At 43.6% G+C, this 20,578-nt stretch overlaps 1 protein-coding gene across 14 annotated transcripts in view; it reads right to left on the bottom strand.

Annotated features, from left to right (window-relative positions):
• LOC102052239 (protocadherin alpha-C2-like) overlaps positions 1–20,578 on the bottom strand; it is a 96,995-nt gene that overhangs the window by 39,666 nt on the left and 36,751 nt on the right. Inside the window, exons 1-2 of one of the 14 annotated variants that reach the window (XM_027797268.2) lie at positions 8,077–12,134; positions 7,888–7,917 (exon numbers count right to left, since the gene is read on the bottom strand). The exons of 8 other annotated variants lie outside the window; for them this stretch is intronic. In XM_027797268.2, coding sequence (XP_027653069.2) covers positions 7,888–7,917; positions 8,077–10,620 — 2,574 coding nt within the window. In that variant the 5' untranslated portion in view covers positions 10,621–12,134. Of the gene's footprint in view, positions 1–7,887; positions 7,918–8,076; positions 12,146–20,578 lie in introns of those variants that run through there. 5 more of the 14 variants (XM_055718117.1, XM_055718112.1, XM_055718111.1 and 2 more) reach the window with 5 other exon arrangements.

Raw genomic sequence — 20,578 nt, 5'->3', positions numbered from 1 at the left:
CAATACCCTTTGACCAACAAACCTCAATATATGCTGATGTGCTGCAGAATGGCATGCTAAATAAGGAGATAATTAAGAAATTCTCTGTTGCTCAAAAATTGCTCCAGAAAATCTATTTTGCATTGTCAGGGGACAATCACAGTGATTTTCACCTACAGCCAACGAATGCAAGTTCAGGTTCTTTAAAATTAGGCCCTAAGCACATATCAAGGTTACTTCTCACTATTCTCACGACATTCTGTAGGTGGTATCACAGCCAGTGCTTAACTGCAAGCACTGGAATTCAAAGACATAACTTGCGTCCAGAAGCATAATGGACTATACTAATTCCTAGTGTGTCTTGTACAGTGCCAAGCATACAAATAATACATGACAGTAATGGTTTAATTCTTTTCAAGCTATTGGAGGCAGATCAGAAATTAATTTGGCCCCATTGTTTTGAAGAGAAAAAGAAAGTGTTGAATGCTCTGAATTATTTAAATCCAACTGTCTTTCCTCTTGAGGTTGGGGTATGCTTTTCCCTGGATCAATACGTTATATTAAAAAAAAAAAAAGGAACAATTACAACTTACACTAGCTCTCTATCACCATTCTGGGTCCAGCATCACTCAAGAGTGAGATGCTCTTGGATGATGTGCATCCTAGTAGTCTTTATGGTCTGAGTTACACAAAAGGGCGGAGAAGCTGCTATTTGCAACCACATATTAAACATCTATGCTAGCAATTTCCTCCCCATTTAGCCCCTAGTTCTCTGGCATGCTCAGGTTCTGCTGAGTTTAGCAGAATGCAGCGTGAAAAGGGGCCCATTATACATGGTTCCAGTATTTTCTGATTCATTCCATTTTGGCCCCAGTCCCAGGGATGTCAAAGCAACTCTAAGGTCAACCATGTAGTAACAGTCAGTGAAAGCAGGTAGAAAGTAATACACACTGATGAGACCCACTTCCGAGTTTGCCTTTCTTGATGTATGAAGGGTGCCAACACCCCAAGTTTTGGCTTTTACTCTGCTGGAGATTTTCTTATAGCAGGGGAACTACTGGACTGAAGGTGGGGGAAAAGCCTCTTTGCTCTTTTTTGCAATGGGAGAAGTGCATGTTCCCAATTTGTACAGGCTTATAGGCAGTGTGAGGAGGAGGAATCTTACTGCAGTCCCAGGAAAATACAGAGGAAGTGAAATTATATCAAAGAGCTGGAAAAGTCTGACACAAGTTGGGTAGGAGTGAGAAAAGGGGAAAACAGCCACTCGCAGTATATAGATTTTTGTTTTCTAGACGAGAGCTGGAAAGCTCTCAGCTGAGAAACAAAAATCTATGTTCTGTTGCAGTGGGAACTTTCAGGCACCAGATCATAACTGGGTGATGATGGCAGCAGAAACTTATCAGTTAGAAATTCATCATTTATTCACTTCACATGCACAGACCAACATTCACCACATCAATATAACAAACAGCTGCAACTAGGAGATTGTGGTATTTTCAAAGGTTACTACTCAGAAGCTGTGGCATCTTATGGCTACTCCCAAACAGTTCTCTGTTTGCTACTGCTCTTTAGGCAGTGCTGTAGTGCTGCTCCTGCAGAAGCAGAAAAAGGAAGATGACAAGATTGGGAAAATATACTCTGGAGGTGGAAAGATCTACTGCCACAGTTGATCTTCAGACCTTTCAGGGACTGGTTTTTTCAGGGGCTCAGTTTTTAACTGTGAAAAAGTCAGCGTCTGGGACTTCTCTACTTTCTGATGTCTTCACAGGAAGAACAGGCAGTTGGGCAGCAGCTTGACTTTGTCCAGACCTATTCTCACCCAGTTCTACCATGTGGACACTGCTTGACTGGGAATTTTTAGACCTCAGCAAAGCTGAGAAGCACATTTGCCCCACACTTGTGTTATCACAGGACAATGTCCTGTAACTGGCAAAATTGGTGAAATTCCAATTCTGTAAGCATGGCTGGCTTCTCCTTTTGTCCTGCTAGAGACTGAAATTCTTAAGATCCTCTGGTCACCAGAGAAAAGTTGTTTCAATATATCTTTAAATGAGATTGGGAAATGAGGAGCAAGAAAAGCAAAAAAGCTTGACCAATAATAGAAGTGACCGCATAACAGAAGGAAACCTGTTCAGTAACATCTTTCCCCAGATCAGATGCAGCAGCATTGCTTATAGAGCCACCAGGCACTCAGTGTCTGCATGCTTGGGTTGGCTTACATCTCTGGTTACCAACAGTCCACCTTTACCAGACCACCCACTGAAACCTGCCACATTGACAGGTGCTGTCACACAGCATGCAGTCACTGTGCCATGACACAATACGGCCCACGTCAAAGAGAGATGTGTCTTCAGCACAGTCCCAGGGGACAGAATTCTGCACAGCAGCTCTCAGTGGGCTCCTCTGCAAAGCCCCATCACAGACTTTGCTGTGAGAAGTGTAGCTGTGTCATAAATCACCACCACCAGGACAAGGTACAGCTGCCAGGAAGCACGAGTACAGAGAGGAATCACAAAGAGGAATACAGACTCTGAAGAGGTCCATTTGCTTCCTGGTTGTACATCCCCCTACTCTCACTACATCACACAATGCTGACAAAGATAATATTGTTCCTTTTATCTCCCCAGCTCCCAATATTACAAGACCCCGTTTCTCACAGGCCAGCTCATTCTACTAACTTTAACATAATCTTAGCCTCACATTTCCCTCAGAGATTTTTGGAGGCCATGTATCTCCTTACCACTCAATCAGTGGAGGTGAGAAAAGTCACACAATACGGCACAGAAGTAACCAACTATTCCCTGTTTCTCCCATCACCTGCTTTTTCTTATTTAGTAACAGTGCACATCATCATAGTTGTGCGATGAGTCAAAACCTATCCAGGTGCCTACAGAAGTGGTTGTCATTGCATCAGGTAAACACCTCATGGCAACAGTTTGCTCCTGCCGGTTCTTCCAGGCACCAGAGTTGCATTCTACCAATCACATAACCACAAGCATTAATGTTCCCAGTCATAAAACATCCAACCCTATTGGAAAGTCTGATAAGCAAAGTGAATGTATAATATACAATGGAATCATCTTAGCAGCAAAAAAGCTCATGCAAAATTCCACACAGTTGTTTTTAAATTGCACAGCATGGGTTAATTTAAGAATAATTTCACTGTTCATGGAAAATAAATTCAGTTGAAAATACATTGTTATGAACATTTTGCTAAGTTACCTTTGTTTTAGCTAATACTTCAACACAGGAAGTTTCCCTGGGATAGAAGGAATTTCCAAATATTTTTAATGTTGTCCTAATCCTGTATTCATGAAAATCAGTGCAAAGGCTACCATTCACTTCAGTGACTGTTAGAACAGGGCCTGCCTGAGGCAGAGAAGTGCGAATCAAACATTTACAAAGAGTTACCAGGTGATGAGACTGCTAAAAACTTCCCACTCCATTCCTATTTCCATACAAACGCACAACAGAATGACAAGGTATACTATCAAATACATCCGCTTTGAAGCAATAATAAAAGGCATTTTAGAACCCCTGACCGCATACAGCTCTGCTTATTTTCCAGTGAGACAATGCTGACAGATGTGGTGAAACAGAGGGTTCTATTCCTGGTTTTCTTCTGTAAATGTTTAGAATTAATTCTATGTGGAGAACAAACTATTTATAGACTGAACATGTGTTTATCATACAAGAAATCAGAATGGAAACTGGAAAAGAGTGTAATTCAGAAGCCCAAAGATTTTCTTCCTGGAGTGTTCATTTGCATTCCTCACTCTAAGAAAACTAAGGTGAAGGGAACGGGCAAGTGCTTCTGTAAAGTATATTTAATTAATTCCAAGAGAAGGAAAACACTTCTGCTTAATATTGAATGCAAATTTCTGCTGGCACAGCAGTAAGCATCGAACCAAGAGTCTGACTGCACGGAAGCACAGAGCACTGACCCTGCTTAACAGAACAGGTTCAGATACTGCCACTAAACAAAAGAACAAACATTTATAGTTAACCTTTAAAATGTCAGTGGGATGGAGAAATTCTTAAAGGCTTAAGTTCTTGAAATGAGATTGTAAGATATTAATACCTTTAAAGCCCTGAGAAATCTCTTGGAAAGACCGCTCCAGACAATGCTGCGGGTTTACTAGATTTAGACACTTCAAAACATGCTTTCATTTTAAAGCAGTATCAAGATGTGTTCAACTCAAGTGTTTGGGTTTTTTTCTGTGTGTTAGCAAGCTGGTTTTGAAGTGCAAAATGCAGAGAAAGAGCCAGAAGCAAAGCAAACAGCCATAAAACTGCAGTGAAACCCTGCATTTTACCATCACTAATATGCAGCTTTTGTTTCACTTTCTGAAAAGTGTCCATAGAGTACCATTCAGATTTTTTTCTGAACATCACATGAAACATCATATTTTGTCAGCCATGTGTCACCACACAAAAAGGGGTACAAGGCAATGCACAACAAGAACAGTTTTCAGCTAGTTCTCTCAAGTATCCAGACTGTCCACTCATCATTAGGAATGTGCCAGGCTGCCTTCTAGAGCAGAAATCTGCTGTTAAAACATATGTTGGTTTGATTGTTATTCCCTGCATTGAAGGGAAAAAGTTGTCATGAGATGCAAGACATAATGAATGAACTTATCCACACAGAATGTAAGAACAAGACGGCAGAGATGAAAAGGACCAAACACAACCCAGACATTACTCAGCATCTTCACAGGCCTATAAGGAAGGGGACTCCAGACTAAAGCACTGAAACCTTTCCTGAAAATGATGGATCATCGCTACAGCAGTGCTCAGTAACTAAATCACATCTCCACACACCCCCTTCACAGCTGTGGGCACCCTCTTTTCGGAAGGCAGGAATCCAGGCTGCCCGTAACCTCACACAGCACCAGCAATGAAGCCACAGTATTTTGGTGTCCCTATATTCTGCCTGTGCTGCCTGCCTGGTCACCCTGCAGCACTCACCTGGCCGATGAGACAACAATACCCATTAACCCCGCATTTGGATCCTTATTACCAGGCTCCTGCCAGCAATAACTGTTTCTGAGGTTTTCAGTGCAGCTGTAAGCATTGGTACCTTTCTTCTTTTACAAAACACACTTGGTTTGAAATATTCTTAAGAACCTATAAAGCAGGGGTCCTCAAACTTTTCAACCAGGGGGCTGGCGTGCGGATGAAGTGGCAGGCAGTCATCTGCGGCTGCTTGGTTTCCCCCCCAACCCCCGGTGGGGCGCGAGCGTGTGTGGGTGTGGGTGTGGGTGTGTGGGTGTGGGGGTGTGTGTGGGTGTGTGGGTGGGTGTGGGTGGGTGTGGGTGTGTGGGTGTGGGTGTGTGTGTCTGTCTGTGTGTCTGTGTGTCTGTCTGTGCGTCTGTCTGTCTGTGCATCTGTGCGTGTGCGTGTCTGTCTGTGTGTGTGCGTGTGCGTGTGCGTGTCTGTAAATACCGTGGGTCGTAGTTTGAGGACCCCTGCTATAAAGGACCATATAGGCAAACAAGGTGAATGCAGAAGCACAGGCTGTCTTGGAGACACCCTCAGAACACTAGCAGTACAAGTCAGAACAGTCACACAGGTATCAGCACTTCAACAGAGACAAAGAATTCCCTACCTAACCTTAATACACAGAGCTTTCCCTTCCATTGCATCGTTCTAATTGCCCAAGGAAATCAGTCACCACTTAGTGTAAAGTAATTAACATCTTTGACCTTACACGGAAATATGAAAAGGACCTTATTGCATCAAGAATTAGGGATATTTATCCCAAATAATTTTGAAATATTTTTCCTCTCACTGTAAAAGTATTTGCAAAATATTAGCATTTGTGAAACCCTATGTACGATATGCACGCATAGAAAGCCCATTCATCTGGCCCCGTCCTTACCACTTAACAGCTATTAGAAGATCAATTTCCAAAAACTGAAAAAAAAAGTTCATATGATCCAAAAGTAACATATACATCAGAGATTGATTATGTAAACCAATGCAAGGACAACGATGCCTGTTGTTATGCTTCACAGGTGAAGGCATGGGCTTTTAAAGACTGATTAGAAGTTCCCTTTAACTAAAAAGAGGAAGAGCTCTCTGAAGATCTAAGAATACAAAGATCATTACCCTTATAAAGTAGAATTCAGTGTTGCTAAGCAATGGATGGCGTCTCCAGTGCATATGCTGAGCTTGAAACAAGGGAAAGACATGGTTTTATAGTATGTAATTAGCTAGGAACTAGTAATTAGTGAATGCCATTACATTCACCCACTTTCTCATGTATACCTGGCATCGATACATCTTCATAGTATGTACTACCACGGACAGTTTAAGAAGCAGAGACCCAAGAAAAGAACTTGTGATGAGTAGAACTTGTCAGAATTTCACTTCTGTTTAAATCATACAGAGCTATTTGAATAATTGATTCCTCTTTTGGATCATAGCTGCTCACAGACAGGCATTCATTAGTCTGTTCTATACATCTCTTTACTTTTATATCCCAAGTTCGGGCTGGCTTTGCTGCCACTGCCCAATATACACTGGTGTTCAAAAATTGCTAATTCATTGCATTCAATGGATTGATTCCCAAAACGTGATGGGAATCTGTCTGTTACACTAATTTACTACTGTCCTTGCTTCCAAAGCAAAGCCATTTTCAGCTATTGCTTCTCTTCCCCCTCCCCCAAAAATCAGATGTGAAGTGTTTATTTCACTCTGATTCTTCAGCATACATGCTTATAGAGTATGTCTCATGTTCCCTCCTGTATCAGAGACTCCAGGCATTTTATTATACTCAGAAAGATTTTAACGTACAAAAACTGTGCAGAAAGAGAAAAAATACTTCCCCCATACCCTGCCACTGTGACTTACAAAAACCTCACTGCATTAATTTTAAATGGCTTAATTTTGAACGGATGATAATTACTCTCTAGAAGCATTTTAATGGAAGATTTGCTAGCCCTTAAGATTTGTGCATCTTTGTGCAACAAAACAACAGTTGCAAAAGATGCCAACATCTTTATATGTGAATAAGTGTAAGGAAATAAATTATATTTCTGTGGCAAGAACACACAAGTCAGGCTCCTTTCTATCCCACCACAGTTACTCCTCCAGCTTTCCCATGTCTTGAGGCATAGCACACATTAATGCATGAACTGATCTTATGCCTGTCACAACTATAGGATACAAGCAACACACAGTAATGGCAAAATTTTCCTTTTGTAAATGAGAATTAGTCTCTCCTGTGTGTGCTTCTGGGTTTAGCTTCAACATATGCAGAAAGGAAATTACAGAGCGTGTAAACCACACACTAACTGCAGAGTGCCTGTGTGCTACCATAAAGCAACCATTAATTCTTCACTGTGGGAAATATTGAAAAGGTTAATACACTGCTGATCAAACCATAGGTATTAAACAATTTGCAGTAGCAACCCAGCAGGTTAGAAGTTATCACATTGTAACATAATGATGGTAACTTGCTGTAATTCTCTACAAAGACGTCACTGGATTTTCACTGTCCAGGAAGCATGAAATGCAGAATTGGGTTGAACAAACATTATCAAAGGAGGTAATGCAGTTTTCAGACAACTAAAACATGCCCACATTAGTAAGCAAAGCATATTATTGCAATGATCTACATTCAACAGCTTTGCCTAGGTATAAAGTCAATGAAGTAGCAAACATCTATAACTGCCATAAAGTTAGCTATCGATTTCCAGGATAATCACTTTTTTTTAAATTACTTTTTCCTGCAATACTAGTTTTAGCATTAAAAATTTAAGACCACATGTGTCATTCCCTAGCACTCTGTGGCAGGAGGCAATTTTAGATCTGTAAGAGAAAAGGGGAAAAAACAATACTCTATACAGCATACACTGCAAAAATGATGTGAATCCAAACAACAAATGCATGTACTGAACTTACCAAGCAGACCCTGAAAGTCCAAATATTTACCTAGAAACAAAACGCATCGCACAGATTAGATTCATTAGAACCATGTTTCATAGCTGTATGTCAGTGAGCCCAAAAGGGAATATGCTTAATCTTTGAACCTCTGCTTAAGTACAGATTCACTCAGAGCACTGTGCTGACCATTTATCAACGTAGCCTCACCTCGTTAGGAGTAATGGAGTCATTTTTTAGTATGATCAGGTTTTGTGCACTCTGCCCACTCTGTCCTGTCAGATGCCTCTCAGTCACCACTGCAGAGGGGCCAGTAGTTCCTGTTGGGCCACAGGTATTGTAAAACATAAAAGTGTCACTTCCTGATCCTGCAGTTAGGCATGCCTTATAGCAGTAGGTCTTAGTGAGAGACCCATTGCCCCTCACTTCAATGAAATGTGGTTGTACTTTTAAACCGTGGGGCAACCTAGCATCGATGTTGTTGTTGGCCTGCTTGTATAATTCAGCAGGGCACCGTTCTCTGACCCCACAGAACCCTGCACAGCAGGAGTCCCCATACAGACTGTATCTGTAGCACTTGATAACAGTAAGCCCAATGATCGTGAAAAGGAAAACGAAGGAGATAGCGCTCAACGCGATAATGAGATAAAGAGTGATCTCTGAGTAATTGCTCGGACTTCTAAAGTGCCTTCTTGTATCAGGGATGATTTTTGAAACTCTGTCCACCACAGCAACAGTGATGGCTACTGATGAGGACATCGGTGGCTCTCCATTGTCTCTCACCTCCACCGTCAGGTTGAAAGTAGGCATGGTGTCCTCCCCCAGTCTGCGAGTAGTCCTAATCTCCCCAGTATGTAGCTCCACCCTGAACAAACCTGGATCTGAGGTTTGCACCAAGTAGAAGAACAACCAGGCATTTTGTCCTGAGTCCCCATCAATGGCTATAATTTTGGTGACCAAATATCCAGCATATGCCGAGCGTGGGATCATCTCCAGGGCTGTTGAAGTGTTGGTTGAGGTAGGATACAGTATCTGTGGAGCATGGTCATTCTCGTCCATCACATAGATGTGGACAGTGACAGTGCTGCTCAGTGGTGGGATCCCGGCATCCTGTGCCTGGACAATCACCTGGAACTCCCTTAATGTCTCATAGTCAAAGGACCTGACAGCATACATGTTGCCGCTATCGGATTTAATAGAGACATAGGAGGCGACAGGTAGCCCTTCAATCTTCCCATCTATTAAAGAGTAAGACACATGGGCATTTTCGGCGACATCTGGGTCGGTAGCTTTGATAGTGCACAGCAAGGCTCCAAGGGGGTTATTCTCAGGGATGTAAACCGAGTACACAGGTTCCTCAAAGTGTGGAGGATTATCATTGATGTCAGAGATCTCGACATGGATCACCTTCTGGGAGGAGAGAGGGGGGCTTCCAGAGTCGGTAGCTGTAACTGTGATGTTGTACGCTGCTGCTTTCTCATGGTCCAGTTTGCCCTGGGTGATCAAGGTGTAGGAGTTCTTGAAAGAGTTGAGCGTGAAGGGGAGGCCAGGGGGAATACGCAGACTCACTTGCTTGTTCAGCCCTGAGTCCTGGTCAGTGACGCTCATCAGGGCCACCACAGTTCCTGCTTTTGCATCCTCTGGCACTGGGCTGTACAGGGAGGTCAGGACCACCTCAGGAACATTATCATTAGCATCCACAATGTTGACCAGCACCTTGCAGTGCCCAGCCATAGAGACAGGGCCCTGATCAGTGGCTTGCACATAGATCTCATAGGAGGATGCCTCTTCATAGTCCAAGGTACCATTAACACGCACCTCCCCTGAGTGTGGGTCCACACTAAAGAGCTGCCTCACCTTCTGTGGGGTGTAGCTGCCAAAGGAGTAGATCACATCCCCGTTGGAGCCCTCATCAGGGTCTGAGGCATTGAGCTTGACCACTAGGGTGCCAGGTGGGGCGTTCTCCAGAAGGCTCACGGTGTAGGTGGAACGGTCAAAGGCAGGTGGGTTGTCATTGGTATCCACAACTCGCACAGAGATCTGGGCCGTACCGGACTTGGGGGGGTCCCCACCATCCACAGCAGTGAGCACCAGCTGCTGCAGGGCACTCTGCTCCCGGTCCAGCGGCTGCTGCAGCACCAGCTCCAGGAGCTTGCTGCCACTCTGGAAGCCTTTAAGGTCCAGGGCAAAGTGGCGGCTGGGGCTGAGCTGGTAGCTCTGCACAGAGTTGGTGCCCACATCAGGGTCCTGGGCGCTCTCGATGTGGAAGCGGGCCCCGGGCACGGCAGACTCACTGATCTCCAGCCGGTAATCCTGGCGGGGGAAGCACGGCGCGTTGTCATTGATGTCCAGCACCTCCACCTCCACGTTGTGCACCTCAATGGGCTGCTCGATGACCAGCTCCAGGCTGAGGAAGCAGGCGGGGCTCAGCTCGCAGAGCGCTTCGCGGTCCATGCGCTCCCGCACCAGCAGCGCGCCGCGGCCCAGCTCCAGCTCCAGGTACTGCCGGCCGCTGCCCGAGGTCAGCCGCGCTCCCCGCGCCGCCAGTCGCCGCGGATCCACGCCCAGGTCGCTCGCCACGCTGCCCACGAACGCACCGAGCGGCAGCTCCTCCGGCACGGAGTAGCGGAGCGGCCCGCCCGCCGCCCGCCCGGCGCACAGCCCCAGCAGCGGCAGCAGCCCCAGCGGCAGCAGCCCCAGCGGCAGGCCCAGCACCGCCGCCCCGCCGCGGCTCCGCCGGGCGGCCGCCGCCATGACCGGGGCAGGGGGGGAGCTGCCGGAGCCCGGAGCCGCCTCGCCCGGCCCTGGCCCGGCCTCACTCCCCGCCGCCCGGCCGCCTCATGCAAGCGGCGAGCAGCAGCTGCCCGCCGCCTCCAGCGCCGCCGCCGCCCGGTCCATGCTCGCCGGCTGCTCCGAGGAGGAGGCGGAGAAGGAGGGAGGAGGGACCGGGGCTCGCCGGATCGGCTTTCTGCTGCTCCAGCTGCCGCGCGGGAGGAGGCGGGGGAGGACGTTAAGCCGCGGCCGGCTCCGGCTCAGCACCTGGGCCGGGAACGGCGCCCCGGCGGCCGCGGAGCCGCCCCCCGCCCCGGCCTCACCCACGTGCTGCGGCCCCTGCGCGGGCCGGACCCCCGCTGCCGCCGGCCGCGGGCTCCGTGCGCCGAGCCGGCCGGGGTGAGCTCCCTGCCGCCGCCCCTCGCCGCCGCCCCAGCTTCACTGCTGAAGCTTCGGGGCGCGGGGAGGAAAGGGGGTGGGGTGGGGGTGGGCGCGGGGAGGGGAGGGCCGCAAACAGCCCGCACTCCCGGACCTGCTGCTGCAGTGCTGAAGTACATCCGCTTGGGAGGGTTAAATCAGCGCAGGGCTCCGGAAAAAAACGGGCCTCCAGCCAGGTCTGGTGCCGTCTGTGTGTTGCTGCAGTGTGTTTGACGACCTCTTTCTTGGAGACCTGCCCCCCTGCTCCCTCGGAGATTCATCCTTGCTGCAGCACCGTCCCTTGCCCAGCCTCCGCGGAGCCCCCCAGCCCCGCTTCCACCCTCCTCCCGCTGGGCTGGCAGAATTCTGCAAGTCACACCCACGAGTTATGAGCATTTAAGGTGGGCTCCAGTTTCTCATCCAATGCAATACACAGGCTCAAGAGGATCAAGTGAGCTGGAGAGAAGATGGAACGCAATCAGTTCTCCAGTTACAGTTTTTCCCTCCTCTACCCTTGTGATGGAGGACTGACAAAAGACAGGGCTGTGAAATTAAACTAGCTCAGCAGTGGGGGTGAGAGTGTTGCAGCTGCTATGAGTTGTACCCCAATGCCACAAACTTCAGCAAAGACAGACTTAAGCATTCATTCATACAACATCTAAATTACTAAGCTGACATATTCAATGAGACAAACCACAGGACATAGTCCTCCAGGCAGGCAACTGTTACATCTACTACCCAGTGCAGAAACTGCTTCCCTGCTAGTATTTCTCTCCCTGTTGTTTTTTTCCTTGCTTATGCCACAAAGTCTTCTGGAATGTCCAGTGGATCCTCTCTGGATCGGGCTGGTCTATCAAGGGAGAGGGCGACCTCAACATTCAGCTAAAACCTCTTTTGTTGCCTTTTGTGGACCTGGGCACCCCTCACCATGTGGGATGACTTTTGAGAGCACAACCATACGCTCTAAATCCTGAAAGTTTTTACTATAATACCTGATGCACAAACCCCAGAGAGCAATTGCCCTAACTCTGACCCTTAGCACTGCTAAGAACAATTGCCCATCTACCAGCTTTTATCAGTGGCCACCATTATCAGAAGAGACAATATTAAGAGCAGGATTACCTGACACGTGTTTTGGCTGATGAGTTCATTTACTTCTCAGCTCACTTTTGTGGCCCAAATATTTGCCCTCACATCTATTCTAATGTGACCAGTACCCCAGTGTCTGCAAATACTGCTGTGTATTTGAATAAAAAAAACCCAACCCTGTTTATCTTTCCAAGTATGATAAATGTAGGTCTGTGTGCAGACCAAGAAGGGCAGATAGAGATGCCAAGTGCCTAGAACATCTGGAAAATTGCCCATTTCATCCAGTTGTCTAAACAGGAGCCAAACACTTTAAAAAAAAAAAAAATCAGCTTCAAATTTTTGGCTAGCCACCCACCTTTAAGATCACAATATTCACAGATTTAGAACAAAATGCCTTGACAGTCTCACAAAAATAAAAGCCAAAACAAACCAAAACAAAAAAAACCCCCAACCTACACCCTGCTAAAAGCTATAAAAAAGCTACAGCAGCAGTAATATACATGGATTATGTGACCGTGTGCCAAAACAACTTGCAGTCATCAGGTAAAGCAAAAGCCTGAAGGGTCACACCCTCAGTGTTCCAGACAACCAAACAGTGGTTTCATCCACAGTCCATGGATCATTTCTGCCTCACACCTCCCATGTGTACAGCCAGAAAGTCCTCTAACAAACATACAGCACACCAATAAAAGACCAAAAGCCACAGCAACACTGGCAACATCTAAGGCCCTGCCTTAAGGAACACGTTTGTAGAAACTCTCCTGGGAACAGAAAATGCCCATTCTAAGAGGTGGTGGGTGCTAAGAACAAGAATCCTCTCGGTAGGCAATGCCTTTCTAGCCACAAGTTAATTTTATTCACAGTGTGTGAATGAAACACACCAACCACATACAGGGGCTTTTAATACCAGCGAGGGATCTTTCACACTGTTCCTAGACCCCAGTGAGTTACTGTTAAGAGTGTTACATGTTATATGTTATAGACATTCAGGCTCTGCTCCAGTGCATTCCAGCAGGTCCCCCAGCAAGGAAGGGCTGATGAACACTCAAATCCTGGCCCACTTCAGCATTTACATGCTACCTAGGTCCATCTTTCCTCACGTCCTGTCTCTCTGTGGACAGCTAAGACTGTGTATATCAGAAGTTTTGCAAAACACCACAGAATGTAAAACTGAACAGAGATATCATACACACACTTAACCAAGCCATTCTAGAACATACTCCATAATATTTACATTCCCATCAAACATGTTTCTAAGCCTCAGGTTCTTAGAAAATTTTCCTAATTTCAGAATCATAACTCCTGGCTCCTTGCATTTTTGTAAGTTTTATAGCACCAATAAAATAGGTACTCTGATTTTCATTTTACAGACTAATACTGTAACTTGGCTTATTTACAGTACCACTGTACAAATGTAATAGCCTTTCTCAAAATGTTAGCTTTATACAGTTTTTCTGGCTATGCAGTTTATAAGTGATATACTGAAACTGATTAAATGTTCCCCAAGTCCCTTTAAAACTGTACAAACATTCATTGATGGCCACAATAATTTTAGTTATTTCCATCAGCTTTAATGGTAATGCTGAGTCAGTTCTGCAGGCCTCAATTTTCAATTCAGGAAAAACTTCCATTGAGAAAACATTTCAGGATCTGGTCTGTAGTAATATTGATTTTTCTAAGTGAAAGGAAAAAATTGAAACATAGAAAAACATAATTTTAGTTTCAATTGAATTGAGGCTTAGGGGCACTCTAGTTCTCTTTTCCCCAGAGTTTGTTTTCCAGTAGTTTCTTGAAATTTCATGTAAGCATCAGATTTTGAAACACCTTCAAGGCTCACCAAATAAATATGTACCCAGTGGGTTCAGATTAGTGCATGTGAGCAAGAGAATAAGAATCTGTCCCTGCAGCAAAAACAGTTGATAAAACATACCAGGTCCAAATATCCATTTGCTGATAAATCTGGTAACCCCTGACGTGACTGGATACTCTCTGTGTGCAGTATCTATACATATACAGGCCTATTGGGCTTTGCTGACATACAAAAATTTTATTTGTCACCACTTTAATTAGCTTGGTTAAATTAAATGGTATGAGTCCTTTAACATGAGCATAAATGTATGGGTGTAGCAAAGAATACACTGATTTTATCAAGTCCTGCAGAAGAAAATTGAGTATATATCAAAATAGTAATACACCGATACATACCTATACCAGAGGTTGTAGTAATACAACTATTTTAGTATGAAAAGTCCTCACATTCCTATGTAAGCCCTCCTTGAAACAGTCTGACCTATAGGTATGCCTGAATTAGTAGCAGTGTAACACAGTGTCACAGAAATATTCCTGTACTGATATTTCTCTTGGTAGCGATACAATTATACACAGATAGAGTTGTGTAGGTATTTAGGGCCTTGAAAAGCTCATCCATTTCAAATACCACCTGTACAAGGAATGCTTTTATATAACATTGTAACTAAAATCACTAAGTTTGCCTGAGCAGCAATAAATCTGTGTTCAATTTGCTTCATTGCATAACACTATGCAGAGTCCTTCCTCTGGCTATTTTTGAGTGTCACAAAACAAAAGGAGAGAGAAAGACATATTAGAAAACAGGAATGTGAAAATACAACATGTTAACTGAAGAACTCTAAGCTATTTCAATATCTGAGAAGACATTTCACTTCTTTGTAAATAATTTCACCCACAGTAACTCCCATCCCTTAAACATAATATCCAACGACGCAGTGTCATGATGTAGCTCCTTCCTGAACTGGTGAGAAGTCACCAGCTCCAAGGACCAGGTCCTAGATTTTGCAGGTAGTCTTGTCAGCATGTTGTTTTTTAGCAACAATAAGATTGCTGGCATACTATATAAATGCACACACAATTTCTGCCTACTGATAAAAGTGTGCAAAAGAATATGGAGACAAATCTAGAGAACCCAAGCAGGTAAGCAGTGTCATTCTCTAGAAAAACCTAGAGTCCTCTATGTGCCTGCTTAGATGTGGTGCCTGCTTACATGTGTGCCTACAATTTGTCTGCCTTACTTAGAATGAAATCAAGTCCAGAGGAAAGGAGCATCCATCAGTCACAGGCCAGGTTACATCAACCACATTGGAAAACAATACCCGCAAACTGTAAGGGAATGATTCAGATTTGTGAAGTTTCTTATATACAGTTTTTGCCAGTGAGATGGTGGACTGTAGCACCATCTTCTAGCCCACAGGTACTCATGAGATCTACAGAAAAACCATCATGATAATTTCAGGGGATGCTCACACCACTGCTACAGTCCAACCCATCTTTCACTTCAGTCTCTTGGGATTCCTGCATTCTTCCAAACTCTGCTTACTTCAGTCATGCCCCCTCTCTGCTCTTCTCTGAAGGAGAATATGTACAAGGTTGTTTCTGGTGATTTCCCATGTCTCAAGTACTATCTCAAGAAGATGCTACCTAGAGATGATAAGGCAATGTAAAGGCACAAGTTAAAGGGATCCGTACTCTACAGCAGCTCCCTGCCTGACAAGCCTCCATCAGTCTCAGTTTAGCAATGTGAGCTCAGAGATCCCAAAATATGGGAGTAGGTTTCGCAGTCAGAACAGAGCCAACAAGCAACCTCTTAAATAAGGCCCTGCAACTGAACCAGATCTCTTCCAGTATATGGTTTGCATTCTCTGTGTGGGATTTTCTGGGGACATGGGATTCTCCTCCTTCCTAAAAATACTGCAAAATGCCCAACTGCATAATGTAAAACCTACTGTTTCTATACACAGCTGCTTTGCTCCTATGTTCGAGTCACCTTCCACATTTGAATTATTTGTTGACAAGTCATCTTTTCATATGCAACTTGCCTCCTCCAGTGTTTGAAACAGGCCTGGTACCAAATTGCTCAGTTTGATTGGCTCTATTCTTTCATATCTTTCCCTAAATCAGTTTTTCACATTGGTATGAATTAAACTGGTAAGAATTTTTTAATTTTTTTTTTTTTTTGTACCACAAACTTCTGAAGGCAGACTCTTTAAAACATTGCTGTTATGGGAACCAAAGCTGCTAAACATCCAGAAAAAATCCTGTTTGTATTTAGGTCACAATTTCTTTGCAGTATACTACTACTTATTCTAGAAAATAGTATGTTAAGAAAAAAATGGTGGTGAGTTGGGGTATGGAGAAGGGTCTGTGTTATAAATCTGAATTCAAATAAACCACATATAACAAAGATACATAGAAAATACATTTCTTATTCTTCTGGTCACCAGTGTACATTCAATTACTTCTCACTACCAGCCTACAAGTTAGGGATGGATATGTCTCTGACTCATTCTGTTTGTCTTTGGCTATATTTTTATGATGACTTAAAAATCCTTTCAGTAATTTATTGACCATAATGTCACATACTGTGCCTTTCTAAATGGAAGGACATTAACAACTTGGATATTGAGAAAATAACTTTCATCTTTCTAAACTCACCACAAAGCCTGTAAGTGCTATTTCTAGTGCCAAAAGCTTTCTTGAAGGTTTTGGTTGCTGTGCTTTCCTTTACCACCATTGCCTCTCTTCAGAGCTGCAGTCTTTGCCATCCTTCTATGTGGGCTGTGATTCTTCAGCTCAAGCAATTACCACTAAATTTCAGCTCAATGAACTAGTTGAGAGACACATTCTAGTCACACAAATCTCTTCCAGACAATTATAACTGAATTTGTTTCCCTACCTCTGGCCTACTGCCTTACCCCATGCTTATATTCATGTGTTGCACACCCGAGTTTGAGGACTGGGATGAAGTTACAAGGTAGCTGCCCCCCTCTTGAAACTGTGAATGTGTCAGAGCAGTTGCACAGAAACTGAAGACTCAGTTTCATTTTCTGCTTTAAGAAGTTCAAACTTCTTTCCTCACCTCCCTAGAAAGGGCCTTCATCAGATGCCACAGGATGGCCTCCACCTCCATATGGAAACATGGCAAAAACTTATGCCATGCTAGGTCAAAGAGAACAGCAAGACAAGAAGCACGATCCTGCATTCTATACTGAGGTACTCACTGGAAAGGAAGAACAGATGGTAGAAACCTGTTTGTGCTTCAAGAAGTTTTATTAACTTTATACTAAAACACCTTGGGATGATATAATTCACAGTAGAACTAATTCCAGCCTTTTATAACTTTTGTTGCTTCTTATACACACATATCTGGGTTTGTTAGTGATGATAAACTATCTTTGCAGCATTGAGTCCTCCCACTTCAGGCTCATTGTATCAGAACCCGATGACAGTGTCATAGATAATGCATAACCAGTATCATTACATGTGCAATAGCACCCTTTATTCTTTGCTATGTTTTTAATCTTTTGTTTCATACATAAATGTCGAGTTCTATGGTTGTAATTTAGTTTTACTTATGTCATCTTTTTTCCTACCCTATCCACAAAATTTAATTATTAGTCAGACGGTCCTTGATCTGTTTTTTGGGGACCCTCATTCATACCTGCAGATGAAGCTTTTCATACATATTAGTCTCATATTAGTATTTATGTATCTCAGGCATATTAGTATTCTGTTAACTTTACACTTCCTATGTGAAGATCTCAAATCTGAAGGGTCTATTTTCCACCTGTTTCTCTTGAAACCATTTCTTCTGGAAGATTTTCTAACTTGTCCAATGTCATGCAGGTATCTGCCATTAAGTCATATTTCTGAGGAATAGGTACATTCTGGCACAAGGTTACTGCAAAGACTGCTTTGCTTATCCTGTTAAACAACATCTTCTACTAACTTGCGTGGTCCTGTCTGTTCAAGTCTCTACTAATGGCTCCTGAGCTCTCCTACATGGATATCCAAGTTGGACTGGCAGCTCTAAATCTGACAGTGTTGTCAACTTGCTCACAGTCTGATTCTTAAATCCATCCTTTCTTCTTTTCCTTTTTATATTCTCTTTTTTAAATATTCATTCCATACGTGTTGGGGTTTTCTTTCCTATTACTAGCCACAGCTTAACTTCAACTTTCCATCTTTTATTTATACTATCCTCCCCTTTTTTCATTTTGCTCTCTATACATTTCTCTATCTTGCCTCCTTCTACTGAATATTCTCTTCTTTCCTTTCCATCTTCCACCTCTAGTCCATTCAGTTATTTTCTACTCCATTTTCAGTCAGTCCTCCTACCTTTTTCACTCTTGCCTGGGGTCATCCACTCACTTTCTCTCTTTATGTTGATCTTCCATATTTCTTTCCCCTCAATGTCCTAGGACTTTTGCATTTGTCCTTCTGGAATACAAGAAATTTACTGTGTCCCAAAACGGTGCTGATAAGGGATGCTGGTGTCTCCTTTTCCCTTCGTTTTTGTCTACACAACTCAGATAAAGTAGGAAGCTAAGCACCAAACAGTGGCACAGAACCAATGGAAATAGATACCTAGGTATAAAAATAGACAACAAGAATCAAAGTACATGCAAGGACTAATATGAGGACCAGTCACCTTCTTCACTGCTGAGAAAGACTGACAGCATTTTCCTTAGAGCCTGTCAGTGCCTCTCTTTAATAGGCAAAAGAGGTCATGTCTGCATTATAAAAGCTATACAAGTACCCAAGTACTGTGCATTCACTCTCTTGAAAGCATATACTGAGTTATATCTATTAACTTAATTTCTGCTCCCTGTTTCCTGCCAAGTGTCTCTTAGAAGTTAACCACCTAAACCTGAAACCACCTAGTCTGGATCTGAAAAGGAGCTGGCGATCACATAGCTTCGTTATCACACTGTTTTAATGATGACCTATGTTTGCCTTTGAGAGTGTTAGAAGTATTGACTGTCAATGCCCTAACTATAACCTGTACATCTTGTGCTATATCAGATTTTGCTTTTTGGAAGGTTGTGCTTTCTCCTCCTTCATTGGCACTGTTCTTTCTTGCTCTGCTGTTCACCTAAAGACTATCCCAGGTTTGTTGCATTTCCTAATAGCATCTCCATGAACTCTTTTAATTCATGAAAGCACATCAAGTTAGAAAATTATGAATTAAAGACACAAAAGCCTATCTTAAGCTTTAATTTCAATGTTTAATTTATTGAGCCCTGTACCTGGGCGATCATGTCCAATTCAGAGCCACTAAACTGCACAAAAAGACATTGTGAAGATCTTTTCTCAGCAGAGTTGCCCTGCTACAATACTAACAGGATTACCACTTGTACTAAATGGTTAACTCGTGCTTTTGTTATTGAAAGATTCTTTCACTGCAACTTTCTTTTACAAGTCTGCCTAATCCATCCTTGACACATCTTCAAGTTAACTAAAATGTTGCAGACCTTCTGCTGACTAAAGAAAAAAAATAAAAGAAAAGAAAGAAAAAAAACCCCAGACTCACCTGTCTCACACCTGCTGTCACTCTGCTTCCTGGTATTTTCAAAAAATACACACCACCAGGTGAAGCATGCATTAACCTATCACACTGAGTGGCTAATACCAAGCGCATTTTCTCAGCAAAGAAAACCTACATGCAACTTCAGTCCTGTGTGACATCTTAAATGCACCTTAAGTGTTTTGTGTTTATTTCCTGTACAGGAATGCATTCCAATATTCCTTTGTTCACCACAACAAAGCCAGGTTGGGTACAAGTTATATTCAGCATACCTGCCGTGACAGAAGAGCCAGATATGGTGTGGAGTGAATCTCTGCACATCTGGTTCCAGCCTTTCACAGCATTCTCAGGATTAGTCACTATTTAGACTTGCAGTTCTCTATATGGTGGGAAGAAACTTCACACCAAGAACAAATGATTGAGGAAAGTCTCCATCCCAGAACCTACCCAGCTTTTAGCACAAATGGGAAAGACTTTATGCAGCAACACAGCCAAACACCAAACAACCTCTAGTCCCACCGCCCATGCGTTGCACTTTCAGCTGCAGGTCTTTGCCTACAGTTCTGATACAGGTGCCATGATCTCAAGTATACGGGCAGAAAATGAAAACCCTTCAACTGTTTTAAATAGCAGCTGAGAGCTACAAAGGGGGCAGGAATGTATTAGAGCACAGGCCCCAAAACCCATAATGAGTCTGTGAGGATTTTTTATGAGACCAGTATGCTGCTCCACAGCTTTCTGTATTTCATATATCTGCACAGGAATGGCTGAGCAGGGAAAATAGGGCAGGAAAATATTTCAGTTTGTCTGCTAATTCTCAGAAAGCATTTCTGCTCTTAGAAGATTTTTACCTCAAACCCTACTACAAAAAAAAATAAATTCCATCTGCCCACACTGTGCTGTGCTTGGACTATTTTTAACCTATAACCACATATATGACGGGCAAAATGTTGATTCTGCAGATTCTGCTGACATTATCTGACCTCAGGGCAAGTCCCATTGATTTTCTTACTCAGCAGAACCAGAAACAGCATTTGACCCTGACTTAAGACTCTCTGGCAATGATTTTGTTTTACATTTGTGTTTCTCTTCAGG

This window comes from Falco cherrug, chromosome 8 (genome assembly GCF_023634085.1).
Source record: "Falco cherrug isolate bFalChe1 chromosome 8, bFalChe1.pri, whole genome shotgun sequence".
Classification (NCBI taxonomy): domain Eukaryota; kingdom Metazoa; phylum Chordata; class Aves; order Falconiformes; family Falconidae; genus Falco; species Falco cherrug.
This window is presented reverse-complemented; position numbering and strand designations above follow the sequence as displayed.